The 27,928-nt window shown below is 63.7% G+C and overlaps 3 protein-coding genes across 10 annotated transcripts in view; all 3 read left to right on the top strand.

The window, feature by feature from the left end:
* CCDC57 (coiled-coil domain containing 57) overlaps positions 1-7,735 on the top strand; it is a 74,197-nt gene extending 66,462 nt beyond the window's left edge. For 6 of the 8 annotated variants that reach the window (XM_032499122.1, XM_032499132.1, XM_032499131.1 and 3 more), the window contains one exon: positions 5,187-7,734. In XM_032499122.1, the coding sequence (XP_032355013.1) occupies positions 5,187-5,389 (203 nt within the window). In that variant the 3' untranslated portion in view covers positions 5,390-7,734. Of the gene's footprint in view, positions 1-5,186 lie in introns of all 8 variants that reach the window. The other 2 variants (XM_032499125.1, XM_032499123.1) reach the window with 2 other exon arrangements.
* LOC116669236 (MAPK-interacting and spindle-stabilizing protein-like) lies at positions 7,545-8,516 on the top strand. The gene is made up of 3 exons (XM_032498234.1): positions 7,545-7,576; positions 7,797-8,035; positions 8,119-8,516. Exons 1-3 carry the CDS (start codon positions 7,545-7,547, stop codon positions 8,514-8,516), a joined length of 669 nt encoding a protein of 222 aa, XP_032354125.1.
* A 2,083-nt stretch (positions 8,517-10,599) lies between these two features.
* Positions 10,600-26,882, top strand: FASN (fatty acid synthase). Its single transcript, XM_032499121.1, is given in 44 exon segments — positions 10,600-10,726; positions 11,385-11,537; positions 12,774-12,947; positions 13,152-13,352; positions 13,473-13,595; positions 13,685-13,800; positions 13,896-14,030; positions 14,686-15,148; positions 15,229-15,416; positions 15,491-15,680; positions 16,377-16,471; positions 16,596-16,730; positions 16,810-17,013; positions 17,176-17,291; positions 17,544-17,716; positions 17,801-17,992; positions 18,077-18,157; positions 18,281-18,460; positions 18,646-18,825; positions 18,903-19,002; positions 19,004-19,104; positions 19,654-19,862; positions 19,864-19,959; positions 20,270-20,662; positions 20,741-20,905; positions 20,996-21,114; positions 21,198-21,352; positions 21,460-21,663; positions 21,791-21,941; positions 22,028-22,206; positions 22,291-22,410; positions 22,632-22,754; positions 22,877-23,100; positions 23,178-23,219; positions 23,221-23,380; positions 23,495-23,646; positions 23,757-23,848; positions 24,035-24,186; positions 24,275-24,517; positions 24,770-24,958; positions 25,169-25,399; positions 25,470-25,690; positions 25,784-25,882; positions 25,978-26,882. Coding segments are annotated over 44 exon segments (7,536 nt in total). The 3' UTR covers positions 26,368-26,882.
* The last annotated feature ends 1,046 nt before the right edge of the window (positions 26,883-27,928 follow it).

A 27,928-nucleotide genomic window follows, 5' to 3' on the forward strand; every position in this document is an offset into this window, starting at 1 on the left:
CACTGCGTGTTCACTCAGACGACCGAACACACACAAAAGCATGGCGTCATCAAGGGGCAGCTGGACCTCGCACACACCTGGCGGAGCGCGCTGTGCCCAGCTGCCTTGGGAAAGAGCGGGGCAGTTTCTTGTGAAGTTAGACATGCAGTGTCTGCTGACTGCACCACCCAACCACTCACTTCCATCGTGCACCCGCAGGCCTTAACACACAGGTCGGGCTGGGGACAACTCAGACACCCACCGGCAGATAAGTGGGAAAGCAAGTGACTGTGCAGCCACAGGAAGGACCACTGCCCGCAAGGAGAGAGCCCCCGACACGTGTGACAAGGGGAGTGAGTCTCGGAAACGTCTCTACTGGCCTCTGCAAGAACGAGGCATCAGGCAAGGCCTGGTGTCCTCCTGTCCCGGGAAACTGGAAACCATCCATCTCGGCAGTGATGGTGCTGGTTGCTCAGGGCAGGAGCAGGGACACTGCGAGCGACGGTACATGGATGAGCACGTTTTCTACAGCCCCCTGAAATGGACACGTCCAGCGGGTACACTTTATTGTATGTAAATTACAGCTCAATAGAAATCTTTTTTTTTAAAAAAAACAAGTAAGGATCATCTGCGTTCAGCATCCTCCAGCTGGGGGCGCTGTGGATGAGCGTGGCTCCGATGAGCACGGCTGTCGGGGCCCCTCCTGCCCCGGGGCCCTGCTCCAGCCTCAGTAGCTCGTCTGGGAGAGCAGAGTCCCACACAGGCTGAATGAAGAGGAGCCAAAGTGGGAGAGACCAGGCCTCCTGCCTCCGGATTCTTCTCATTCCTGTGTGTTTACTCACTCGGGCTCTTAATTATTCTCCCCTGCGGCGCTGAGGACTCCTGGGGAGGTCATCAGGGCAGGGTCTTCCCCCAGGGCGTCTGGTCCCTCGGAAGGGCCTCGAGAGAGGCTGGAGGCCTTGTACCCTCATCGCAGCCAGAGCTGCCCTTCACTGGAGGCCTGCACTCGAGATTTTCTTTGATGAAATAGCACCTCAACTTAAAAAAAAAAAAATTGGAAATCAGTGTATAGCGTATCAAACCCCGCTTCTGTCTTCCTGATTCGCACAGGTTATTTGCTCCCTGGAAAACACTGCAAACTCCACACTCCCTCTGTAAAGAGACGATGGTCTGGGTCCCCCTTAGCTGAGTGGAGGCCACCAGGTGCTGGTGGCGGGAGCCGCCATGGAAACCAGCAGCCACCCTCCGGCCACAGACCCTGACGACAGGGCAGTCCGGCTGCGTCCCCGTGAGACCCCATGTCCAGAGCCTCCTTCTATTTGCTGCGTTCTGGGGTGGGGGGGGTGCTTGGGATGCCCGGCAGGCCTGCCCCCCACCCTGCTGAGTCCGTGTCCACACCAGCAAGCAGTTCACACGTCTCTAGGGCTGCTTCCTCTGCGGGAACAGTCATGCTGTCTTCAGACAGCGACTGGTTCTTCCCTTCTCTTCTCACCCTCCTTACTTCTTTTGCTTTCCTTGCAGAGCTGGTTGGGGCCCTGGGAGCGTCACGGGGGACAACTTGTCTTCCTCCCTGACTTGAAGGGATTGAGGCTGGTTTTCCACTCAGTAAAGTGATGGCTGTGTGTTTTACAAAATAGCCTCCGTCAAGTTAATATTTCCCCTTGCATTCTTGATTCACTAAGAGTTTTCATCATAAATACTTGTTAAACCTCATTCGATGTTTTTTCTGCATTGATTGAGATAATCATATATATATATATTTTTTTAATTTGTTTATTGTGGTGAAATATGGTGGTAGACTTTCTGATACTTGAACCAGCCTTGTGTTACTGGGACAAACTTTACTTGATAATGGTATATTTTTAAGAACTTTATTAACAGTTAATTAAATTATTTATTTATTTTTTTAAAAAATTGGAGCACAGTCACTTACAATGTGTCAGTTTCTGGTGCGCAGCACAGTGTCCCAGTCATGCATATACACACATATATTCATTTTCGTATTCATTTTCATATTCTTTTTCATTAAAGTTTACTACAAGATATTGAATATACATCTCTGTATCTAATAACTCAAGCCAGTTAGTTCCACTAACTAAATCTTTGCCATCTCTGTGTGGCTTGTGATCAACAGGGGTGATTGAAACTTTCATCTGCCTGTTTGGGATTATCTGTTTCGCTCTGCAGCTCTATCAGATGTCACTTAATGTGTTGTGAAGTTGTCCCTTCACCAGTGCACAGTTCTTCTTTGCCCCTTGTGACACTTTATGCCTAATTGTATTTTATTTTTTTATTTTCAGTTTTTATTCGTCTTTTGTTTTAAATGGGTCCTTTTACAACATCTTGTTGGATCTTTGCTTTTTTTTCAATAGCTCCAATTTGAGAATTTTTTTCTTCTTTAGTGAGCTGAACTCATTAATATTTATTTAACTCTTACATATTGGACTTCATTCTCCATATTATTTATTTCCAATTTATTTACGTTCTTTCTGTTTCATTTTTCTACATTCCTGCTGCTCACTGGTGACAGCAAGTTTTCTTCTGCTGCTTCGTAAGTTACATGTTCTGGTTTTGCCCTCGGATGGGTTCATCTGCTCACACCCATGTTCGCAGCCCTACTGGTTTCTCAGACTTGTGACCACGTCACAGGCAGGTTCTCCACACACTCCCCTCCTCCCACTCCGGCACACCGCCACCGTCCAAGCAGCAGTCTCTGGAATTCTCACTTGGATTGCTGTGGGTGTCTGTAGCTCTGAGTTCCCTGTTTCTCCAGCAGCTTCTTCTGAATTTGCTTTCTCCTTTGTGAGCTCTTCTTGTGGTGTGTTCTTCATGTGGCTCCTTATACAGAACCTCATCCCTGTGTCCCTGGAGGGACTCAAAGGTGTCTGTTCAGCACAGTTCAGTGCAGAGATGGAGGAGGCTACGTGAAAGCTTGGCCGCACCCACATTCTGTCACCATGAGCAGCCTCTAGGAAGGCCATTCAGTCCTCAAGGAAGCGTCGTTGCAACATCTCTAACACTGGGAAATGAGAGGTTTGTTCTTCCAACTTGGGGGACACTCAAGTGTAGGTGGGGGCAGTGAGCTGAGAGCAGCCTCCCCAGGGCTGTAGGGAGCCTCACGGACCGCCCGCCCGCAGAGCCTCGAATGGCTCTTTTAACTTGGGGAGCACAGTAAAAGGTTCCTGGGCTTTGCATGGTGGCTCTCGCGGCCGGGTTTCCAGTGAGCTGAAGGTTCGACTGCGAGTGCTCTGGGCACCAGCACACGTGCTCCGCCGTTTGTATTTTAGTTTAGAATAGAGAGCTTCGTGTCTGAGCCGGCACTGCCCTGCTCTGGAGAAGCCAGTCACCCTCAGGGCAACTCTGAAGGGAGAGGACAGAAACCAGCTGGTTGCCCACAGCTCAGGGGCCCTGCCCCTAGGCAGGAAGCGGGGGTTCTGCCCAGCCTGTGCTCCCAGCGAACAGGGGAACCGCCTGCCAGGCACTTGGCTCCTGACAGCTGGTCACAGGGAGCTGGGCCTCCCAAGCCAAGGTCTTGAGACCGGGGCTGTCCCTTCTCCGTCCACCCTGCTATCCCCAGGAATTCCTCAGACAGTGCCTCTGGGATGAACTCAGGCTACACCCATGGAACCCCTGAGGGGGGAGAGAGGGACCCCCCAGCACCACAGTGTTCAGGGTCCTGTCCCTGCCCCTCCCCCAGGGCCACTGCATTCCAAAAGGAGACCAAGCAAACATGGGGCCCAGGTGGCAGGATGGAGCGGACCAGAGGTTCCTTTGCAGGTAAACCCACAGGTTAACTTGTAAAGGCATCTGGGCTAGGAGGGTCTGTGTGGAGGAGGAGTTGGTGTGGGGTTGAAGAACCAGAGACACAGGCATATTCTTAATGAAAGGGAAGCAGCCGCGTCACAGGAGGCAGAGGGGAGCGTGAGGACGCCCAGGGACCCACCCTCTAGGTGCCCGGAGGAAGGCAGGGCAGGCCCAGCTTTGGGTCTGAGGGTACAGCAGGGAGGCTACTGGGCGTGACCCTGGGAAGGCCCCAGGGAAGGAGGGGCGGTTCTAGAAGTCTCCAGATGCCAGAGGAGCAGGAGGAACACGAGGATATAGGAGGGCAGGGCCCTGGGTGTGCCTGGCTCATGGCACCCCGGAGTGCGGGACATGTGTGCTTGCAGCCCTGGGTCTTTTCCCCACCTCCCGGCTCCATGCCAGCCCTGTCCCTTTTGCCCTTGGAGGCTGTGCAGCCACCCCGCTGGCCAGTCCTGGTCTTCAGGTCTCGCCCAGGTTGGTCCCATCCAGCGGTCCCCCCTGTGCAGCACATGGCCATGTGCTGGGCAGGCCCTCCAGACTGTCACACCGCCAGGCCCAGGGTGGTGGATTCAGTGACACTGAGCACGCGTCGCACGGGTGAGCCACCCCACCTACCCTGTCTTCACGCCTGGGCAACGTTCTCCTTTGGTGTGGACCCTCCTGGGGCTCCAGACCCCCGCCCTGCCTGTGGGGCCCACTGTTGGGGGAGAGCCGCCCCGAGCTGGCATCTCACAATTGGTTTTTAATAACATCGTCTTGGTATTTTTACAAAAGAAGTACATTCTGAGTTCTAAAAACTAGGGTACTAGAGAGAGAAGCTCAAAGGGCTTTTGAAAAATCACCTACAGTGCCGTGGCACAAAGACAGTCATCGCTGACACTTGCAAGGGCTGCCCATGCCCACGAGGTGTGGTGCAGCCCCCAGGTCCTTGGCCTGCGCCTGGCCACGCATGTCAGGGCTGCTGGGCGGTTGGAGGCGCCTGACAAGCATGGCCAGAAGGCGGGGAGTGGGGGCGTGACAGGCTGGGAAGTGTCATGAGTCAACCATTAACCTCTGCACCCCCGTGGGACCCGTTACGAAATGCGCACAACAGGAGATGCCGTTTTAGGGGCCAAATGTCCTGAGTGCCCAGTAGACGGGCAGGCCCAGGCCCTGCGGAGCATCTGGAGAGCACGTGCCCACCCAGACCCTCTGTGCCAGGACACAGGGCCAGTTCCCTTGGAAGGGCCTCTGGCCAGCATGGGCTCCTGCAGCAAGCTGGGTGGGTGTAGGCTCTTGGTTCCCACGGGCCAGAAGCAAGGCCGCTCACAGTCCGCAAGCCCAGCTTTCTGAGTCCACTGCCCTTTTCTACCCTTCCCTGCCCCATAATGACTTGCTTTCTTTTCTGATTTCTCTTCACCTGCTAGAGCGCCCAGCATCTCCAGCAGCCTACGGCCTCCAGCACCCCGAGGGGAGCCCCACCAGGCCCTGGGTGGCCTTTGCCGTCGAAGGGACGAAGATGGAAGCCCAAGCAAGGGGCAAGCCCACTGGACACCCCGGGGCTCGTCCGGCAAAACCTCAAGGCTGCCAGCAGCCCCCCAAGATTCGTAACTACAACTCCAAGGAATGACCTCCTTGGCCGCCCTGCCTCCACTGCTCTCCCTCCCTCCCCTTCCCCACCCCCACATCCTCTCCCCCACCCTCGCCTCTGCTTCTCCCCCTCCTCCTCCTTGGTGCTGCATCCCCTCTGCAGGGTCAGGGACATATGTGGCACACCAGCACTCAAGTGTAGGTGGGGGCAGTGAGCTGAGAGCAGCCTCTCCAGGGCTGTAAGGAGCCTCACGGACCACCCGCCCGCAGAGCCTCGAATGGCTCTTTTAACTTGGGGAGCACAGTAAAAGGTTCCTGGGCTTTGCACGGTGGCTCTCGCGGCCAAGTTTTCAGTGAGTCGAAGGTTCGACCGCCAGTGCTCTGGGCACCAGCACACCTGCTCCACCGTTTGTATTTTAGTTTAGAATACAGAGCCCATTACAGTCCCGGACCACAGCAGCACGTAGTCTCAAATCTGGTGTTGAACCTCCCGGGAAGCCTGCCACAACCTTGTAGATTTCACGGTTCACTCCATGACCAGGGCTGAGCCTTCCTGGTCCACAAGGGGAGGTATGAGGCAGGTGTGCCCAGAGAGCTTCACCTGGAGACATGCAGAGAGCTTGTGGGGAGCTGCCAGGCACACAGTGCGTGGGTCTGCACGAAGCTCACTCCTGGCCTGAGCTGGCTGCCTGCCCTGTGACCCTCACCTCTCCTCCTGGGGTTGGGGGGACCAAAGGCAGCCCGAGGGGCACTCAGGGTCATGGCCTGGGGCCTGGTCTGGGCTCAGGGGGCCTGAAGAGAGATGTGCAGCTGGTGTGCCCGTGGCAGACAGGCAGCCCTCCTGAGGGGGCACATTTCTGTGGAAGAGGGAGGGTTGCCTCACTCCCGGATGTCCTTCCACCAAGAGGAGGAGAGAGCAGCCCCTCACAGCATGTGGCCTGCACTCTGGCCAGGCATGAAGGTTGGCAGCCCCACCAGGTAAGGATGCTCGGGTGCCTGGCCCAGCTGGCCCTGGAGCAGGGCCCCTTCGGGCCCCTTGGAAAGTGCACCTTTCATGAACTTCATCTCATTTATCTGGTTGTCAGGCTGCGATCTCTGGGGAAAGAAGGCAGATCAGAATCTATACGTCCATCCTGGGCGCACCACACTTGGGGAACTGTAGCGGCAATGGGTCACTTGTGATTTGCCAGGAGGCAGCAGGCTGGGAGCGGTTTTGCTGCTGCTGGTGCCAGTGGCCTCCATGCTCCGCTGTTTCTTGCATGTGCCCCTTAAAGTGAGGGGTGGCCATGTGGCTTCCTTTAGATGAAAAAGTGAGGAGAGAGGCCCTGTCATCTTCCCTAGAAGCACTTCAGAGCCCACGAGAGTCTCCAGCCCCCTGTGGTTCCAGCCTGGCTCTCAATCCCAGCCCCCCAGCCCAGAACTGTCCCCCGTCGCCTGGGCCCCAGGCAGGCTACAGTGAGCAGAGCCCCACCGACCAGCAGGAGGCGAGCCAAGGACAGTCTAAGGCACCAAGAGCTGGGGGTATCTGTGCAGCACAGTCCTGGACATCTCTCAAGTAGGAAGGAGAAGAAAATCCTACAGAAACATTGTTTGGGACAGCACTTCAGCTGTGGGGCCTCGGGGCCTTCTCTCCCCTTTTCCTATCCTGCCCTTCGTCCCCGTGTGTGAATCAGCGGCCCGCAGTGACAAGCCAAGGGGAAGGCTGGAGCTGCCACTGGGACCTACCTGGGAGCCTGGGGGGACACCGTGGGGTGTGTGTGTGCAGTGTGGCCGTGTTCTCTGGGTTCTGGTGCCAGACCGGTTCTGTGCTGTTCCTCAACGCCCCAGGCCAGTGCCCTGCTCCATTGATGATCCCTGAGCTCCTGAGGGCAGGGTGGAAGGGGTTGCCAGAGAGCAGGGCGAGGAGCGCTACAGAGTTTGAGATCATGACAATGAAGCTGCAGGCTGGCCCCAGGGAACTGCCAGGGCTCCTCTGGCCTGGGAAGGGTCTGTCTGCCACCCAGAAGGGAGCCAGGGCGCCGCAGGGCGTGGCCGCCAAGCTAGGAGGGCAGGCTTCTTGGATTCTCACGTGACCCCAAGGCCGGCCGTCTGTTTCTTTTTGGTCTGCAAGTTAAGGGCTTTTTTTTTTTTTTTTTTTTTTTTTTTTGTAAATTCGGCAAATATTTGAGAAGGGAATTACAAGGGAGGGTGCGCGGATGAGCAGAGACGAAGGGCTGAGCCTCTGCTGGTGCGTGTGCGGGCCCGTGAGTGCTAGTGGCCACGTGCGCGAGCGAGTGCCTCTGCCCAGGGAGGCTCCTTTGTTCAAATCACAGCGAGAGGTGTCCGTGCACAGCCCCCTCGCCAAATGGCCGTGCCCTGTCCCCGCGGCCGCCTCGGGGGAGCCGGAGGCGCGCCCGCCCGGCCCCGGGGCCGGCCCGGCCCCAGGACCTTCTCCACTGGTTCCCGAGCCCGCCCCGCGAATTTGGGAGGCGGGGCAGGGAGGACCATCCGCGCTGCGCTGCGGTGACCGGCAGTAACCCCGCGCGGGGCGCCCTCGGCCGGGTCAACAACCGCACTCGCCCGGCGGCGGCCGGCAAAGCGCCCAGGGCGACCCGTCCCATCACCCTATCGCCTAGCAACGCCCACTCGAGCGCTGCCATTGGGTCAGCGCGCACGCCCCCGGCCCCCGATTGGCTACGGTGGCGGAGTGAGCCACGCCCCGGCCCGGCTCCGCGCGGCCGGGACACGGGCCTGTCAGTCCGTCCGCCTAAGGGTCCGTCCGGCCTCCAGTGTGGCCCCAGTATGACCCTCAGAGTGACCCCAAAGTGGCCCAAGCACGACCCGTCCCGCTTCCCCCGCGGGCCATGAACACGTGGCCTACTCGGCCCCGGAGGTGGGGGCGGCCCCGGGAGGCGTGGGGCGCGGAACGGAAATCGGAGGACGGGGGTGACGCCGCGCCCGCCCCGCCCCCCGCCCCGCCCCCCCCCGAGTCCCCGGCCCCCCAGCCCAGCACCCCCCCTGGGCGCGTCCCCGCGCACGGTCCCGGCTCCTGGCGGCAGCGCGCCGCATCACCCCACTGGCGGCGGCGCGCCTGGTCCCGGGGCGCAGCCCCGACGCTCATTGGCCTGGGCGGCGCAGCCAAGCTGTCAGCCCATGTGGCGTGTCCGCGCGGGGACGGCCGCGGTTAAATAGCGCCGGCGCGGGCCTAGAGGGAGCCAGAGAGACGGCAGCGGCCCGGCCTCCTCTCCGCGGCGCACTCCATCCTCGCTCTCCCTTTGCCGCCCGCACCGCCGCCCGCGCCCAGACCAGGTACGAGCGGCCCGGCCGGGGTTGCGGGTTGGGAGCCAGGGACCGGGGTCCTGGGCCCGAAAGCCCAGCCAGGGTCGAGGACCGGGGCGGCGCAGCCGGGATCCGGCGTTGGCGGGGGAAGCGCCGCTGGCTCGCATCCTCAGGCCTTGGGTGCGCGTGGTCTGGTGCGCGTGTGGTGAGGGATCACCCCGCGCAGCCTGCTCTGGTCTCGGGGTCCGAGCCCCCTGTCTGGATATTCAAGCCCCACGGGGCGTCCGAGGCTTGGTGGCGACGGGCCTGCGCGCCGCGCCCCAGGCCCAGCGGGGCAGGTGGGCGGATGGCGAGGGGCGGACGCCGGGAAGCACCGCGAAGCACCGCGAACAGCCATTTTGGTCTTGGGCTGGGCCGGGCAGCCGCGGACCCTTGAGGGCCTGTAGGAACCCTAGCCGCCCGGTGCGCAGCCGGTTCCAGGCGTCTACAAGAGCCTCCTTTCAGGCTGGGCCAACGATCCCCTTCACCCGCGACATCCCCCTAACTCCGGGTGCCGGATAGGCAAGTCTCAGCCAACCCGAGGGCCAGAGAAGAAAGGAGGGAGGGCAGAGGCGGCGCGGGCCGGAGGGGGATGGCTTCCCCACCACGTGGGCACCGTTTGCAGCCCCCGAAGTTGTAGGGGGAGAGCGGCTGGCGCCCGGTGCAGCTCCGCGGTGGTGCAGAGGAGGCCCTGGGCGCTGTAGGGGTCTCCACCCCTCTGCCTTGCCTCGCGGGACTCCAAGTGAATAGCAAATAGGGGAAAACAGCCGGCGCTTTCTGCAGGAAGCAGCCGAGCCCGAGCTGGTGCCTCTGGGCCAGCAAAGGGCTCTTTATTCAGCGCTGGGGGAGGGAGCTCCCTCTCTGCGGGGACAGCAGGCCCACCAGGCCACCCAAGGGCTAGGCGCTGTCTCCACTTGCTTGTACTCTTCCTTGCTCGGAGAGAGCCTGAGAGGGCCGGCGGTTGGTGAGTCCACCCATCTCCATGTCCAGCGCTATGAGGCCTTGGGGCCTTGGCGGAAGTGGCAGGACCAACCCTGGCCTTGCCCTCTCCCTCAGGGGCTGCACAGGAGCCCCAGTCTGGACCCACAGGCTCAGGGTAGCCCAGGCTCCCTCTGGCACCTCGGGGACCTGGGCCAGGGTGGTCAGGCAGGCTGTGTGAAGGTAGGCAAGCAGAATCCTGAGGCCTCACCTGTACAGGTGCACGGGTTTGGCCAGCACTTAACCAGGCACCTGAACAGGAGTGGTTCTGCAGGTTGGAGGGGCCATCCTGGCTGGATCTGCCACTGTGGGGAGGGACAGCTTTCCCCCTAGAGCCCGTCCAAGCCTTGCAGTGCCCAAGCCATGGCCCCAGCATGGAAAGCAGCATTGGGTTCTGAGTGCAGCGCCAGCCGGGCATCGTGGGTGCTCCTCCCACCCCCAACGTTTGCCTTTTCCCCTTTTCTTGGTGGATTCCCTGGGCCAGCTCTTCACTGACCGCCAGCCGGGTGGGCCCATCCTCAGAGGGGTTTGGGCTCTTCTCTTGGTTGGCCCTGCCGGCCTTCCACTGTGAGTCCCCCTTCCGGGAGTGCCTCAGCAGGTGGTCGAAGCAGCCAGCTGGGGGTGGGCCCAGGGCAGCAGGGCTACAGTGGGGTCATCCCAGGCCAGCCAGAGCCAAGGCCCAGAGAACACAACGCTCCCAGTGAGAGGTGCAGGCAGGCTGTACTAGTGGCCCTCCCTCCCCCCGACGGCACACTCCATTCACCCAGGGCATCCATCTGGGCTGGCGCACAGCGCAGGGGCTGGCCGTGTGGCTCTCAGTCTCAGAGCTTTCTGAACTGCTGCCCTCAGACCCTTGGATGGGCTAGGTGGAGGAAGGCAGGTGCCCTGGGAGTCAGGAAGCCAGAGGAGGGGGAGGGGCAGCAGAGCTGCGAGGGTCCAGACCCCAACACCGCCCTCCCTGCAGAGAGAGCAGCCATGGAGGAGGTGGTAATCGCTGGCATGTCCGGGAAGCTGCCCGAGTCAGAGAACTTGGAGGAGTTCTGGGCCAATCTCATTGGCGGCGTGGACATGGTGACGGACGATGATAGGCGGTGGAAGGCAGGTGAGTGGGGCCCGGGGCTCCCCTCCTGCTCAGGACATTCTCCCCTCACTGCTGCTTCCGACACAGCCTCCCAGCCACCAGCGCAGGCCTGCTCAGGCGTTAGCCCCAGTCCCACCTGCAGACCCAACAGTCACCCAAGGAAAGGCCGCGTTGCTGGCTCTTCCTGGAGACGGCACCAGAAGGCCTGGGGTGAGGGAGCTGGGGACTGAGCTACAGGCCGCAGGAGGCTGAGAGTCATCCTTGGCCAGTCTGTCCGTCTCACAGATGAGCTAGGTGAGCTGCGGGGGGCAGAGCCAGGGCTCGGCCAGGTGGGTGAGCACCTCTGGCCCCACTGCCCACCACCTCCTCCCTGCAGAGCCTGGCCAGCCTGGCCAGCCCACACGTCCCAGGCAGTCAGATAAGCTATCAGTCTCTCCCAGGAAGCTGGCTTGACTTCCTCACACCCAGCACATTCTTCCGCAGAGTAGACCTACCTGATCTACGGGATGTGAGTCAGTGTGGCAGAGCCTGGCCTGGCCTCAGCCGCCGGGCCAGCATCAGGCCAGGCAGAGGGTCCCCAGGGGCACTGTCCCCAAGGTGCTCTGCACTGGGGTCTGCTGCCCACCCCTCAGGACTGTGACATCCCATGGTGGCCCCTTCACCTGCGTGTGCCCCACAGGACTGTACGGCCTGCCCCGGCGGTCAGGCAAGCTGAAGGACCTGTCCCGGTTTGACGCCTCCTTCTTCGGAGTCCACCCCAAGCAGGCGCACACAATGGACCCCCAGCTGCGCTTGCTGCTCGAGGTCACCTACGAGGCCATCGTGGATGGAGGTGGGTCATCGGAAGGCTGCTGAGGGCTCTGTCCTCAGGGTACCGGTCTCTGGGAAACATCCCTTTTTTGCTTCTCAAAGTAACACACGTTTGTAGCAGGACGTCCCTGACATCAAGCTGTTGAGGAGGGGCGGAGCACGTGTCTCTGCCCAGCCCTGGTCTGGGCCTGAGGCGCTGGGGAGCTGTGGGCCTCGGGCAGTTCACGCTTCCCAGCTGCACACCAGAGGTGTCCTGGGTTTGCCTTGGCTCCCCAATTTCCTTCCTCTTGGTTGCACAGCGGATCTGGGGGCGAGGGCAGGGTGCCAGGCAGAGTGGGAGGCAGGATCCGGCCCCAGACTCTTGTCCTCCACCCTCCCCTCTGCCAGGTCACTTCTGACCTCAGACAAGTGCCTCGAGCCAGCTGTCCCTTGTCCCAAAGCACAGACCTGTCCCAGGGGCACCAGGGGCTAGAAGGCCTGGCCAGTGGGAGAGGAGAGGCTGGGCATGGGGGTGTGACCCCTCAGCAGGTGGACGGCCGGAGCTCAGCCCTGAGGGGAGCCTGGGGCCTGCCCACTCCCACCCGTGCTTGGCAAGGAGGTCACCTGGCCTTGCAGGTCCTACAGCAGGTGCTGGCTAGCCCCTGGGGTTGCCCTTGAGCGTGACCGGTCATGGACATGCACTGCCTGAGGGATGGGGGGTCAGGGAGGAGAGAGGACCCTGGTGAGTGGGGGTGGAGGCCTTCCCACTGCCCAGGCCCTATCCAGAGACCTTGGATGCCGCTCCCCGGGGGCTGGCCGGTGTTCTTCCCTCGTTCCCCAGCCTGGACACTCGGCCTTTGTCTTCCTCTGTCTTCTTATCTTGGCCCATCCCAGGGCAGGCCTCCCTTGGGGCTCACCAGACCCTGCCAACAATACCAAGGGCCAGGGGAGCAGCCTGGAGACAATGCTGCCCTCTGTCCCCACCTCTGGCTGTCTCCACTGCTGCCTGACCCAGAGCCTAGAGCCCCACCTGGCAGCCCGCCCACCCCAGACCCAGTTCCTTGTGACCTGGTTATCCGTTCTCGCCCCACCTGGGCTGGCCGCCCCGCTGCAGCTCTGTTCTCTCTTCCCTGCCCTACTCCTGGCCCCATCAGAGTCGAACTGGATGGAGCCCCCTCACCCGAGCCAGAGAGGGGAGGCCGCACCCCCCCCCCCCCACAGAGCCAGCTGGCGGGCTGGGTGCAACACAGCTGCTGGGTCTGACCTCTGCCTCCCACAGGCATCAACCCGGCTTCCCTTCGGGGGACGAACACTGGTGTCTGGGTGGGTGTGAGCGGCTCTGAGGCCTCAGAGGCTCTGAGCCGGGACCCGGAGACACTCCTGGGCTACAGCATGGTGGGCTGCCAGCGTGCCATGATGGCCAACCGCCTCTCCTTCTTCTTCAACTTCAGAGGTGGGTGCTCACGCAGCCCTCTGGGCCTCACGCTCCCGGGGGGTGGCCACGGCCCTCCCACACTCTGGCCTCCCCTTGCCCAGCAGGCCTGCAGGGCTAGGGTTCCAGTGTCCTGGGCTCCAGGCTGGAGACGCTTGTTCAAGCATCCAGGGCCCCGAGCTGGGGGTGGGGGTCCCACTGCCTGCGTTGTGCCTTTGCCCGCAGGGCCCAGCGTCTCCCTGGACACAGCCTGCTCCTCCAGCCTACTGGCCCTGCAGAACGCCTACCAGGCCATCCGCAGCGGGGAGTGCCCCGCAGCCATCGTGGGTGGCATCAACATCCTTCTGAAGCCCAACACCTCCTTGCAGTTCCTGAAGCTGGGCTTGCTCAGCCCCGAGGGCACCTGCAAGTCCTTCGACGAGACAGGTGGGGGCAGGGGAGACACAGGACACACCCCTACCCCAGGTTCCCTCGACACTGGCCCCTGAGCTCTGTGGGGCTTGGGGTCGGCCGAGCCCCTAGGCCTGAGGTGCCCTCTGCCCCCAGGGAACGGCTACTGCCGTTCAGAGGCCGTGGTGGCTATGTTGCTGACCAAGAAGTCCCTGGCCCGACGGGTGTATGCCACCATCCTCAACGCTGGCACCAACACGGACGGCTACAAGGAGGAAGGTGGGAGCTCAGCCGGGGTGGGGGGCGGGGGCGGCAGGGCTACAGGCGGTGAGGGTCCGCGGTGTGCTGAAGCCTGGCCCCGCCCACAGGCATCACCTTCCCCTCCGGGGAGGTGCAGGAGCAGCTCATCCGCTCCCTGTACGAGCCGGCTGGGTTGGCCCCCGAGTCGCTGGAGTACATGGAAGCCCACGGCACCGGCACCAAGGTGAGAGGCCTGCCCGGCCCCGCGTACGCCTCCCATGGAGCAGCGCCCAGTGGAGTAGCTCCCGGTGGAGTCCTGACCACCCAGGTCCCCCACAGGTGGGTGACCCCCAGGAGCTGAACAGCATCGTGCGAGCCCTGTGTGCCACCCGCCAGGACCCACTGCTGATTGGGTCCACCAAGTCTAACATGGGGCACCCAGAGCCTGCCTCCGGCCTCGCAGCACTGGCCAAGGTAGGTGGCGGGTCTGGGGCCGACCTGCCCCTGCCTCCTCAGCTTCCAGCTATCCAATAGCAGGAGGGTCTGCACGGGCCTTGCCATGGGGTGCAGGTCACTGAGGCCTAGGGAGCAGGGTGCACGTGTATGGCCAGTCCCTGCCCCGGTTCCTTGGCTCAGATGTCCTGCCCAGCACCTGCTCCACGAGTGACCCAGACAGAGGGGGCGGCAAGCAACGGGGCAGCCCACCCCTCAGGGCCCATCCTTCCCCACGGCCTCCTGAACTGCTGGTGGCCTGTGGGGAGACCAGGTCACCACCGCTCTGGCATCTGGGGGTGGCAGGGGCTTCCTGGTGGTCCAGGCTCCCTGGGCCACCCCAGCTACCCATCTGTAGCTCTTGGATCTGGACCAGGGGTGGGGTTTGGCTGAGGAGCCTTTGTGTCCAGACCCACAGCCAACCAGGCTGGGAGGTGGCAAGGCCGCAGAGGGAGAACGAGGTGGAGAAGGGAAGGGCCCTGCACTGGGGAGGGCAAGGCTCAGGGGAAGGACGGCCACTGCAGCGGGCAGAACCATGTTGTGGCCTCAGAGGGCCCTCAGGAAGGTGGGTGCTTGAATCCCACCCTAGCCAGCAGGGCAGGGAGCCCAGGGTCCTCTGATCGCGAGCTACCCACAGGTGCTGCTCTCCCTGGAGCACGGGCTCTGGGCCCCCAATCTGCACTTCCACAGCCCGAACCCCAAGATCCCAGCACTGCAGGACAGGCGGCTGCAGGTGGTGGACCGGCCCCTGCCCATCCGCGGGGGCAACGTGGGCATCAACTCCTTTGGCTTCGGTGGCTCCAACGTGCATGTCATTCTCCAGCCCAACTCCCAGCCACCCCCACCCCCTGCCCCGCACACTGCCCTGCCCCGACTGCTGCAGGCCAGCGGGCGCACCCTTGAGGCCGTGCAGGCCCTGCTGGAGCAGGGCCTCCGGCACCGCCAGAACCTGGCATTCGTGAGCATGCTCAACGACATCGCAGCTGCCCCCCCAGCTGCCATGCCCTTCCGCGGCTATGCCGTGCTGGGCGGCGAGGGAAGCCCGCAAGATGTGCAGCAGGTGCCGGCTGGCCAGCGCCCACTCTGGTTCATCTGCTCTGGTGAGCCCACCTCCAGGCCATCCCCGAGGGCCACGGGGCCAGGGCTGCGAGGCCACACCTGACCCTTCTCGCTGGGACAGGGATGGGTGCGCAGTGGCGCGGGATGGGGCTGAGCCTCATGCGCCTGGACAGCTTCCGTGATTCCATCCTGCGCTCGGACGAGACCGTGAAGCCATTGGGGCTGCAGGTGTCGGGCCTGCTGCAGAGCCCAGACGAGGCCACCTTCGACGACATCGTCCATGCCTTCGTGAGCCTCACTGCCATCCAGGTACGCTCCGGGGCCCGGGCTGAGGGGGCTGGCAGGGCAGTCGGGCTGGCGTGACGCGTGCCCTGTCGCCCCAGATCGCCCTCATAGATCTGCTGACCTCTATGGGCCTACGGCCAGACGGCATCATTGGGCACTCCCTGGGCGAGGTGGCCTGCGGCTACGCCGACGGCTGCCTGTCTCAGGAGGAGGCTGTCCTCTGCGCCTACTGGAGGGGCCAGTGCATTAAGGAGGCCAACATCCCGCCAGGGGCCATGGCAGCTGTAGGTAGGTGTCGCCCTGTGCTCCCCCGCCCCACTCTGCCCACAGGCCCGAGGGCCTCCCTGGGAGTGGGTATCGGCACTGGGCAGAGGCAGGGACCTGAGGGTGACTCACCGGCCACTGTCATCACTGTGGGGTGAGAGCGACCCTGACGGCCTGCTCAGGTGCGCCCTGGATGGCCTACCCACACCTGGTGGCCTTGGTGCCTGGCACACTCGCCCACAGACATTAGTAGAGGCCAGAGTGGTTTTCACCTGGTCCTGAGCTGAACTTGTGGGATGAGAACCTCCCCCCACACGAGAACCTGTGAGGTTTTGATGAAGTCAGGGTGTTGGGTGACTCAGCCCGCCTTCCTCTCTGTCGGCACCTAACCCTGGGGGAAGGAGTGGGCCTTCCGGCAGGTGGGACTGAGGACAGGAGGGGACTCAGTGAAAGCCACTGCCCTGAGGGGCTGGCAGGAGAGTGAGGCGGGCAGTGGAGCCTTTGCATCAGTACTGGGGCCGAAACTAGCCCCCACCCATGGGACGGCAGTAATGATACCTCCGCCTGAGAGCAGACGTGGCAGGGGCCAAAGTGCCTTGTGAAGGTGCCACTCTGCGGCTGTCATTAGGGCCACCACCGCAGCATCTTCCCTGTGGGGAGGCCTGGGGAGCGGGGGCGCCAGGCCCCACGGCCACTGTCTGAGGCTGTCTCTGCCCCCAGGCTTGTCCTGGGAGGAATGTAAGCAGCGCTGCCCCCCTGGCGTCGTGCCCGCCTGCCACAACTCCGAGGACACAGTGACCATCTCAGGACCTCAGGTGGGTCCTGGGAGGCGAGGCGTGGTCCCCACATCCTCTCCAGTCCTCTCAGGGTGAGCTCTGCACGGGGACCCAGGCGCTGGCCCAAGACTGCTCGTCCAACGGCCCTGCCCCCCACCCCCAGGCCACGATGTCTGAGTTTGTGCAGCAGCTAAAACAGGAGGGCGTGTTTGCCAAGGAGGTGCGGACGGGCGGCCTGGCTTTCCACTCCTACTTCATGGACTCCATTGCGCCCACACTGCTGCAGGCGCTCAAGAAGGTGGGCTGCCTGGCAGAGGCCTCCTGGGCGGGCAGGCTGTGGGCCAAGCTCCCTCCCGCTGACCTGGCTGTGCACTCAGGTGATCCGGGAGCCGCGGCCCCGCTCCGCGCGCTGGCTCAGCACCTCCATCCCTGAGGCCCAGTGGCAGGGCAGCCTGGCCCGCACGTCCTCGGCCGAGTACAACGTCAACAACATGGTGAGCCCTGTGCTGTTCCAGGAGGCACTGAGGCACGTGCCTGAGAACGCCGTGGTGCTGGAGATCGCCCCCCACGCCCTGCTGCAGGTGCGCCCACTGGGGAGGAGGGTTGGTTGGAGGAGAAGCTGAGGGTCTGGGCCTGGGGTGAGACAGGGTGGTCAGGCTCCATGTGGCCTCGGCAGGGTGGAGGCAGGCAGGGGCAGGCAGGCAGCTGTCAGAGGGAAGCCCAGCCGGTCTCTGCCTCACCAGGCCATCCTGAAGCGCGGCCTGAAGTCCAGCTGCACCATCCTCCCACTGATGAAGAAGGACCACAAGGACAACCTGGAGTTCTTCCTCAGCAACATGGGCCGGCTCCACCTGACGGGGTGTGTCCTCCATCCGTGCTGGACCCTTGAGGCCCCTCACTGACCAGGGCACAGGCTGGCCTGGAGATCGTCCCCAGAAGTGGGCCTGTGGGGTGCCCAGTCACCTTCACCCCTTTTCTGTGGCCCCTGCTCGACCCCTGTCTCAGCCATCTCTGGGGGTCTTAGGGGAGAACAGTTGGCAGTGGGTCAGCAGTGGGTTTAACAGGGTGGTCCTGGACCAGGTGTGCCTCTCATGCCTCCCCCATCCTCCAGCATCGACGTCAAACCCAATGGCCTGTTCCCGCCTGTGGAGTTCCCGGCTCCCCGGGGGACTCCTCTTATCTCCCCCCACATCAAGTGGGACCACAGCCAGACCTGGGACGTGCCTGCCTCCAAAGACTTCCCCAGCGGCTCCAGCTGCTCCTCCGCAACTGTCTACAACATAGGTGAGCGCAGGATGGGCGGGCAGGATGCAGGCAGGGAGCGACTTCTCCCCCCGGGCACTGGCACTGAGGCTCAGGCCTCCACAGACACCAGCCCCGAGTCCCCCGACCACTACCTGGTGGATCACTGCATCGACGGCCGTGTCATCTTCCCCGCCACCGGCTACCTGTGCCTGGTCTGGAAGACACTGGCACGAGCCCTGGGCCAAAACATGGAGCAGGTACCTGTGGTGTTCGAGGACGTGACGCTGTACCAGGCCACCATCCTGCCCAAGACAGGTAAGGCGGGCAGCCTGCGGGCCAAGGGGGCGGGAGTGCTGGCCGCTGACCCCTGCTGCTGATTTCTGACCCTGCTACCCACAGGGACTGTGCCCCTGAAGGTGCGGCTTCTGGAGGCTTCCCACGCCTTCGAGGTGTCTAATAACGGCAGCCTGATCGTGAGCGGTGAGCAGGGGGCGTCTGGCCAGGCCACAGGGTCTCTGGCGAGGGGCTCCAGATAGGCCCTGGCTGCTCCGCCCCGGCCCAGCCCACCCCACCCTCAGGTTCTCCTGCCACCCCTGCCCACAGGGAAGGTGCGCCAGTGGGAGGACCCCAACCCGAAGCTCTTTGACAGCCGGGATAGTGTGGACCCCGCGGATCCCGTGCCCATGCTCCGGCTGAGCCTGGGGGACGTGTACAAGGAGCTACGCCTGTGTGGCTACGACTATGGCCCGCACTTCCAGGGCATCCTGGAGGCCGGCCTGGAAGGTGCGGCGCGGGGCCGGGAGGGGGCCCGCCTGGCCCCCGAGAGTGTGCCTCACGAGCGCACCGCTGCCTGGGCCAGGCAGAGGGAGGGCTGAGTGGGCAGGAGGGAGCCACTAGGGGCATCCCCGGTCGGGGCCTGGGGATGGGAGAGACCCCGGCTGGCCGAGCTGACGGCCCCTCCGCCCCAGGCAATGCAGGCCGGCTTCTGTGGAGGGAGAACTGGGTGACCTTCCTGGACACCATGCTACAGATCATTATCCTGGGCCTTGGCTCGCACAGCTTGCGCCTCCCCACTCGCATCACCGCCATCCACATCGACCCCACCACCCACCGGCAGAAGCTGTACACGCTGCAGGGCGAGGCCCAAGGTAGCCCAACCCTGGCCCCCACCCACCAGTGTCCCTGCACCAGGTGCTGCCCGCACTCACCCAGCGTGTCCCCGCAGTGGCCAGTGTGGTGGTGAACAAGTGTGTGAACAGCATAGTAGCCGGGGGCGTCCTCATGTCACGGGTCCACTCCTCCACGGCCCCTCGGCGACAGGAGCAGCTCCCGCCCTGTCCTGGAGAAGTTCTGCTTCACACCTTACGTGGAGGATGGGTGCCTGGCCGGGAACATGGCCCTGCAGGAGGGGCTGCAGCTGTGCAGGGGTGAGGCCCCACTCCCTGGGCCCCCGCCTCAGACAGGGAGCTCGTCGCCCGGTCCCCTCCACCCAGAGCAGACGTCAGCCACCGCCCTGCCTCTCACTGTTAACCATCGCAGTCTTCAAAGGGGACCCAGGGCACGTAGAGGACAGATGTGGCCCTCCTGTCTGTGCCCCCAGCCAGCTGGCTGGGCATGAGACAGCCCCCTGCAGAGGGCTCACACCTGTGCTGAAGGGGGTGCTGGGATGTTAGGGCACCAGATCCGCTCTCTGGGGAACCCACCCTCTGAGGGCCTTGTCCTGGGTGGGAGGCACAGCAGCCCTTGCCTCAGGGCCCCTCACAGCCCTTTGCCCCTTGTCCAGTGGTCCCAGTGGCTGATGCAGTTCCCAGCCCCGGAGGACTGGGCTGCCACTCTGTCCCTCTAATACCAGCGGGCAGGGCTGGGTACTGAGTCTAAGTTACCACCGAGTCCCTGCTCCAAGCAGACACCTGATTCTGGGGGCCTTCGGGAAGCTCAGCTGAGGCTCCTCCCTAGCCCCGTCTCTCCCTGCCCAGGGCTGGCACAGGCACTGCAGAGCAAGGTGGCCCAGCAGGGGCTGAAGATGGTGGTTCCTGGGCTGGACGGGGCCCAGGCCCCCCGGGAGGCCCCACAGCAGGGCCTGCCTCGACTGTTGGCCACCGCCTGCCAGCTGCAACTCAACGGGAACCTACAGCTGGAGCTGGGCCAGGTGCTGGCCCGGGAGAGGCCCCTGCTGTGCGACGATCCCCTTGCTCTGTGGCCTCCTCGACTCCCCGGCGCTCAAGGCGTGTGTGGACACTGCCCTGGAGAACATGGCCAGTCTCACGATGAAGGTGGTAGAGGTGGGTGCTGAGCACAGCAGCCAGGCACAGCACGAGCGGACCCAGACACAGGCGGCCCCGAAACCTAAGGAGGGCCAGGGCCTGTTGGACACGAGGTTGTCCAACCTGAGGTGGTGCCAAGGCTGCCCGGACCCAGGAGGGGAAGGGGCGGGGAAGGGACTGAGGTGGGCCCTGGGGGTGCTGTGGACAGGGCAGCACTGGCGCTGGCCAGCAGCCTCAGAGGCATCAGTGGGTAGCTCTTCTGGGGGCGCCCGGCCGAGGTGGGGCTGTCTGCCCAGTGCAGCTGATCCAGGAAGCTGTTCCACCCCAGGTGCTGGCTGCTGATGGCCAACTGTATTCCCGCATCCCGGCGCTGCTCAGCACTCAGCCCCTGGTGAAGCTGGACTACACGGTCACTGACCGCCACCCCCAGGCCCTGGAGGCTGCCCAGGCCCAGCTACAGCAACACAACATGACCCAGGGCCAGTGGGACCCCATGGACCTGGCCCCCAGCAGCCTGGGCGCGGCCGATCTCTTGGTGTGTAACTGTGCCCTGGCGACCCTTGGCAACCCAGCCACAGCCCTCGGCAACATGGCAGCCACCCTGAAGGAGGGCGGTTTCCTGCTGCTGCACACCCTGCTCAGAGGATACCCCCTCGGGGAGACGGTCGCCTTCCTCACCTGCCCTGAGCCACATCCAGGCCAGCAGGGCCTTCTGAGCCAGGTGCGGGTTCGGGGCCGGAGGCGGAGCGGTGGGGCAGGGCTGGAGGTGGCCTGAGCACTGACCACCCCACACATGCAGGACCAGTGGGAAGGCCTGTTTGCTGGGGCATCCCTGCACCTGGTGGCCCTGAAGAGGTCCTTCTACGGCTCCGTGCTCTTCCTGTGCCGCCGGCTGGCCCCTCAGGCCAGCCCAGTCTTTCTGCCTGTGGAAGACACCAGCTTCCGCTGGGTGGACTCGCTGAAGGTCAGTCCCCTCTCAGGCCTGGCTGACCTAGCTCCATATGCCTGGGGCTTGGGGACCCTCCCAGGAACCAGCCCCCCTCTCATCCTGCAGAACATTCTGGCTGACTCCTCCTCCCAGCGCGTGTGGCTGATGGCCACTGGCTGCACCACTTCGGGTGTCGTGGGCATGGCGAAATGTCTCCGAAAAGAGCCCGGCGGGCACCGGATTCGGTGAGATGCCAGCCGAGCTACGTGCCCTCCGCCCGCCCCGCCCCCTCGCCCCAGCCGCCCCTTACTGGCCTGGCCGCCCGCAGGTGCGTCCTGGTGTCCAGCCTCAGCAGCGCGTCCCCCGCCCCTGAGGTCGGCCCAGGCTCCCCAGAGCTGCAGACGGTGCTGCAGAGAGACCTGGTGATGAACGTCTACCGGGACGGGGCCTGGGGGGCCTTCCAGCACTTCCCGCTGGAGCAGGGTAAGCCCCGTGATGCCCCCACCAGGCTCCTCGCCTCGCAGCTGGCTGGGCTGAGGAGGGGAGGGCTGGGGGACCCTGTGGCAGCCCCACTTCCTGTCACCCTTCAGACAAGCCGGAGGAGCAGACAGAGCACGCCTTCGTCGACGTTCTTACCCGGGGGGACCTCTCCTCCATCCGCTGGGTCTGCTCCCCTCTGCGCCACGCCCAGCCCCCTGGCCCTGGCGTCCAGCTCTGCACCATCTACTACGCTTCCCTCAACTTCCGAGACATCATGCTGGCCACGGGCAAACTCTCCCCTGACGCCATTCCAGGTAGGGGCAGCACGCCACGGGGGGCCGAGCGGCAGGGCCGGGACCTAGGGAGGGCACTGACCCCACAGTGCTCAGGAAGCTAGGAGGTTCCGGGGGAGACCTGGGACTCACCCACCATCTGTCCCAGGAAAACGGGCGGCTCAGGACTGCTTGCTGGGCATGGAGTTCTCTGGTCGCGATGCCAGTGGCAAGCGCGTGATGGGCCTGGTGTCCGCCAAAGGCCTGGCCACCTCCGTCCTGGTGCCCCAATACAGCCTGTGGGACGTACCCTCCAACTGGTGAGTAGATCTGTGCAGTGACCTTGGGGCCCCACACAGATGTGGCCACGGCCAGGCCTGAGCTGACCCCTGCGCTGTGCCCGCAGGACCCTGGAGGAGGCGGCCTCTGTGCCGGTCGTCTACAGCACTGCCTACTATGCGCTGGTGGTGCGCGGGCGGGTGCAGCCCGGGGAGACGGTGCTCATCCACTCGGGCTCGGGCGGCGTGGGGCAGGCCGCCATCGCCATCGCCCTCAGCCTAGGCTGCCGTGTCTTCACCACCGTGGGTAAGCCCACAGCCCTTCCCGGAGCCGCGGCTGCCCCTCCGGCCCCCGAAGCCTGGACTCACCAGTGGCGCCTCTCCCCACCAGGGTCAGCCGCGAAGCAGGCATACCTCCAGGCCAGGTTCCCTCAGCTCAACGAGACCAGTTTTGCCAACTCCCGGGACACGTCCTTCGAGCAGCACGTGCTGTGGCACACGGCCGGGAAGGGTGAGCGGCCCCAGCACTCACTGTCGGCCATCCTTTAGCCTCCCGCCCCACCCACCCCACCCCACCCCACCCCACCCCACCCCACCCCACCCCACCCACCGGCCAGGCTGGGGGAGACACTGGCCCAGGCTGGGACAGAGTCTGGCACTCCAGACTTGTGCCAGGTTGGCAGGGCAGCAGCTTTGATGGTGAGGACCCCCTTGCCCCCCCGCCACCCCAAGGTGCTGACCTGGTCCTGAACTCCCTGGCGGAGGAGAAGCTGCAGGCTAGCGTGCGGTGTCTGGCCCAGCATGGCCGCTTCCTGGAAATCGGCAAATTCGACCTTTCCAACAACAACCCGCTGGGTGAGGCCGGGCAGCGGGCCTGGTGGGTGGCTGTATGGACAGGGGGCTGAGGGACTGGGCATGGGGTCTGCAGGGTGGGCTGTGAGCCGTGAATGGTGAGCCCCCACCCACCACCTGCCCAGGCATGGCCGTCTTCCTGAAGAACGTGACCTTCCACGGGATCCTGCTGGACGCCATCACTGAGGGAAACTCACCTGTCTGGCGGGAGGTGTCGGCCCTGCTGCAGGCAGGCGTCCAGGAGGGCGTAGTGCAGCCCCTCAAGCGCACCGTGTTCCCTAAGACCCAGGTGGAGGACGCCTTCCGCTACATGGCCCAGGGGAAGCACATTGGCAAAGTGGTCATCCAGGTGAGTGGGGGACCCCAGGTGCCCCGGCTCCAGCCCTTCTTGGCAGGGCATGAGCAGGGATGCTGCTTGGGCCGCAGGTACACGAAGAGGAGCCGGAAGCAGTGGTGCGGGGGGTGAGGCCCACCCCAACAGCAGGCCTTGTCCAGGACCTTCTGCCTGGCCCACAAGAGCTACATCATCACTGGGGGCCTGGGTGGCTTTGGCCTGGAGCTGGCCCAGTGGCTCGTGGTGCGAGGGGCCCAGAAGCTGGTGCTGACCTCCCGCTCCGGGATCCGCACAGGTGAGCCGGACATTGGGAAGGGGGTTCCTGTCAGCCAGTCCTTGTGTCCTCATGGGGTGTCTGGGCTCAGGGGCCAGAGCCCTAATCCACCCACCCACTGTCCGTGTCCTACAGGCTACCAGGCCAGGCAGATCCATGCATGGAGACACCAGGGTGTGCAGGTCTTGGTGTCCACCAGCAATGTCAGCTCGCCGGACGGTGCCCAGAGCCTCATCGCTGAGGCTGTGCAGCTCGGGCCTGTGGGGGGTGTCTTCAACCTGGCCATGGTGAGGACAGCTCTGGAGGGGCTAGAGCCAGCTGCCCAGGGACGGGCCCCCCGGGCGGAGCCCTCCGAAGCCCTCGGAGCTGGGCGGGTGCTAAGGTTCCCTCACCGCAGGTCCTGAGAGACGCCATGCTGGAGAACCAGACCCCCGAGTTCTTCCAGGATGTCAGCAAGCCCAAGTACAGCGGCACCCTGAACTTGGACAGGTGGGCCCCATCCCGCCCTCCCCCACACGGCACTCCTAGTGCCATCCAAGGGCCAGGACACGGGCCCCTGCTGGATCTGAGCCAAGGGTCCGGGAAGTGGGGGCGGTTCCGTGGGCAGGCAGGGGTCCCAGGCTCGTCAGCTGGTGGGCTGGGGCGGCTGGCTTGTGGTGACTCGAGAACCCACAGGGTGACCCGGGAGGCGTGCCCCGACCTGGACTACTTCGTGGTCTTCTCCTCCGTGAGCTGCGGGCGTGGCAACGCTGGCCAGAGCAACTACGGCTTCGCCAACTCTGCCATGGAGCGCATTTGTGAGAAGCGCCGGCAAGATGGCCTCCCAGGTGGGCCTGCCCTCCGCCTGCCCGCCTCCTGCACTCCCACCCCCACTCCTGCCCCTGCTCACCAGCCCCGGCCCACCCTCGCCTGCAGGCCTCGCTGTGCAGTGGGGCGCCATTGGTGACGTGGGCATCATCCTGGAGACCTTGGGCACCAACGACACGGTCATCGGCGGGACGCTGCCCCAGCGCATCGCCTCCTGCCTGGAGGTGCTGGATCTCTTCCTGAACCAGCCCCACCCAGTCCTGAGCAGCTTTGTGCTGGCCAAGAAGGCCACAGCCCATGATGACGGCAGCAGCCAGCAGGATCTGGTGAAGGCCGTGGCTCACATTCTGGGTGAGGGAGCTCGCTGCTGACCCCCCCCCCCCACCAGCAGACACTCCAGGCTCCCCCAAGCCGGCCTCCCTGGCTGTAGAGGGGGATGTGCTCGCTTGCTCACGGACAGAGACACGCATGTGGTCTGTGCAGAGCTTGGTGGGGGCCTCGTGCCGTGACTGTGGTGATGGGGGCTTGGGAAGACCCAGCCACCAGGGTGCCAGCACCCACCTGGAGCCCATCCCCAGTTGCCAACGGAGCACCCCTCCCCAGGCATCCGTGACCTCGCCACCATCAACCTGGACAGTTCACTGGCGGACCTGGGCCTGGACTCACTCATGTCTGTGGAGGTGCGCCAGATGCTGGAGCGCGAGCATGAGCTGGTGCTGTCCATGCGGGAAGTCCAGCAGCTCACTCTCCGCAAATTGCAGGAGCTTTCCTCGCAGGCTGGCACAGCTGATGGTACGTGTGTTCCCGAAGCAGCCTGGGGCTCCCCAGGTCAGGGCCTGTCCTGAGAGTGCTCAGTGGGGTCCCAGGGCACCCTACCCACCTCCCGCCTAGCACCAGCAGCCCAAGTCCTTTGTGTGTGTGTGCGCGCACACGCACGTGTCCGTGTGTGGCGGTGGGCCCTTTGCAGCCCCAGCCCACCCTGGCATCTGCCCCTCTTCGCAGAGCTGGCGACCCCCACCCCCAAGGAGGACAGCTCCGCCCGGCAGCAGGCCCAGCTGAACCTGAGCACCCTGCTGGTGAACCCTGAGGGCCCGACCTTGACGCAGCTCAACCTGGTGCAGAGCTCCGAGAGGCCCCTTTTCCTGGTGCACCCCATCGAAGGCTCCATCGCTGTGTTCCACAACCTGGCTGCCAAGCTCAGCATCCCCACCTACGGCCTGCAGTGCACGAGAGGTGCGTCAGGGCCTGTGGCGGGGGTGGCGGACGTGGCTGGCCAGAGCTGAGCCTCACACTGTCCCCGCAGCTGCCCCGCTGGACAGCATCCCGAGCCTGGCCGCCTACTACATCGAGTGCATCAGGCAGGTGCAGCCTGAGGGGCCCTACCGCATTGCCGGCTACTCCTATGGGGCCTGCGTGGCCTTTGAGATGTGCTCACAGCTGCAGGCCCAGCAGAGCGCCGCCCCCGCCAACCACAGCCTCTTCCTGTTCGACGGCTCGCACTCCTACGTGCTGGCCTACACGCAGGTGAAGGCAGCACCCCCCACACCCCTGGGCCAGGGCCGGGGACTGGAGTCTGGCCTTTGAGCCTCGGCTGCAGCAGCCCCTCCTCCATTGCAGAGCTACCGTGCCAAGCTGACCCCCGGCTGCGAGGCGGAGGCCGAGGCCGAGGCCATGTGCTTCTTCGTGCAGCAGTTCACGGACGTGGAGCATGGCAGGGTGAGTCCGCGGGGCGGGGGCTAGGTCCTGCTGTGTGTGACCCACGCGGCTGTGCCTTCCGACCCGCTCCAGCGGCTCACTGGCCTGCCCCGCAGGTGCTGGAGGCGCTGCTGCCCCTCGGGGGCCTGGAGGAGCGCGCAGCGGCCGCCGTGGAGCTGATCATGCAGAGCCACGCAGGCCTGGACCGCCGCGCGCTCAGCTTCGCCGCGTGCTCCTTCTACCACAAGCTGCGCGCCGCAGAGCAGTACATGCCGCGGGCCACCTACCACGGCAATGTGACGCTGCTGCGCGCCAAGACGGGTGGCGCCTATGGCGAGGACCTGGGCGCCGACTACAACCTGTCCCAGGTGTGCGACGGCAAGGTGTCCGTGCACGTCATTGAGGGCGACCACCGCACGCTGCTGGAGGGCAGCGGTCTGGAGTCCATCCTGAGCATCATCCACAGCTCCCTGGCCGAGCCGCGCGTCAGCGTGCGGGAGGGCTAGGCCGCCGTAGGGCTGCGTGCTGGGCGTCCTGCGGGTGGGACCCTCCTCCCGCTCCCCCCAACCCCCCCCCCCCCCCCCCCCCGCTGGCCTGACGTGCCACCTGCCATGCCGCCAGCTTCCGACTCGGAGACCCGCCCGGTCTGTGAAGAGTCGGCAAGCCGCCAGGCCAGCCGAGCATCCTGCTCCGCGTGGGCTCTGCCGCGCAGGTCTCTGTCGCTTCTCCTATTTATTGCGACGCCAGGGGGCGCCAGCCGGTCCCCCTGTGAGGCGGGCGCAGCAGCGGGGCCGGGCCCACGGTGCAGAGTGGGAGCAGAGTAGCCCTGGGCGCCGGGCACCCCTGTGCTCCTCTGTTCGTGTTTCAAGAAACCTGATTCAGATTGCTGCTCAGATTTTGAAATTCTCTGTAATTGTCTGTGTAAAGAAACACGTCTGGACCCTGTTTCATTTTTACACCAACCCGGTGGAAGTGTTCCTGCGGGAGCTTCCCTGTGATTAAACCGTATGTGTGCTCCGGCCTCCAGTCGTCTTCCCTCTCCCATCCTGGGCCAGCGCTGGGGCCTGGGGGCCACCCTCTGCTCCCGGCAGGAGCGGGGGCAGTGCCTGGCAGTGCCGGGCTCCAGAGAGCAGGCTGGACACTCTGGAGGGAGGGGGCCTCTACCAGGGAGCAGGAGGCAGGTGCTGGTGACGGATCTGGTGGCAGCTGTGGGAGTCCCCCCAGGGTCCCCTTATCAGAATTCCTTATTCCTCAGGGAACCCTTGAGTTTTCTCTCCTGGGCCTCACCTGAGGGGAGGGCACCCACCCACGTTATTGAGAGTAATCTTTACTTGAAGTCACCAGATAGGTGGGAATCACATGGACCAAATACCTTCACACTAACACCTAGGCCAGTGGTTCCTTAACTGGCCAAGACCAGCGGGGGAGACACCATCACACAGGGAGACCCCTGGACCTCTGGACCCCTCCAAGCCCAGGGGTGAGGTGGACCCACTGGGCCGGGGGCTTCTGGGCAGACGGCAGAGGTGAGCTGGAGCAGAGAGAGGTGGGCCAGGGGAGCAGGCCTGCTGCTAGGCTTCTAGAAGGGTGTGTTGAACCCAGAGACAGACCAGGGGCCTGTCCATGTTCCTTAGGAAGCTCAACACAGTTACCATGTGAGCCAACAATCCCACCCTAGTTACAACCCAAAGGATTGGAAACGGGCTCAAACGCTCTCGTGCACCTACACCAGTGTGCATGGCAGCGTCTCATGCACAACAGCTCAAAGGTGGGTGCAATACAGGTGTTCACAAACAGGTGAATGTACAGATGTGGTCCATCCACATAATGGATATGATTCAGCCTTACAAATGAATGAAGGTCTGGAAGTGCTCAAGACGAATGAGCCTCAGACAGCAGAGTGAAAAGTTTTCTGGAGTAGGTGTGTTACTGCCAGACACAGTCGATTTCACAGCAGAGGCTATACTCGGGATCAAAAGGGCCACTTCACCATAATAAAAACCAATCCAAAGGGCGTAAGGACCCTAAACATTGCTCCTATGACAGCTCCAAATTACAGTAAGCAGA

This window comes from Camelus ferus, chromosome 16, assembly GCF_009834535.1.
Source record: "Camelus ferus isolate YT-003-E chromosome 16, BCGSAC_Cfer_1.0, whole genome shotgun sequence".
Taxonomy (NCBI): Eukaryota; Metazoa; Chordata; class Mammalia; order Artiodactyla; family Camelidae; genus Camelus; species Camelus ferus.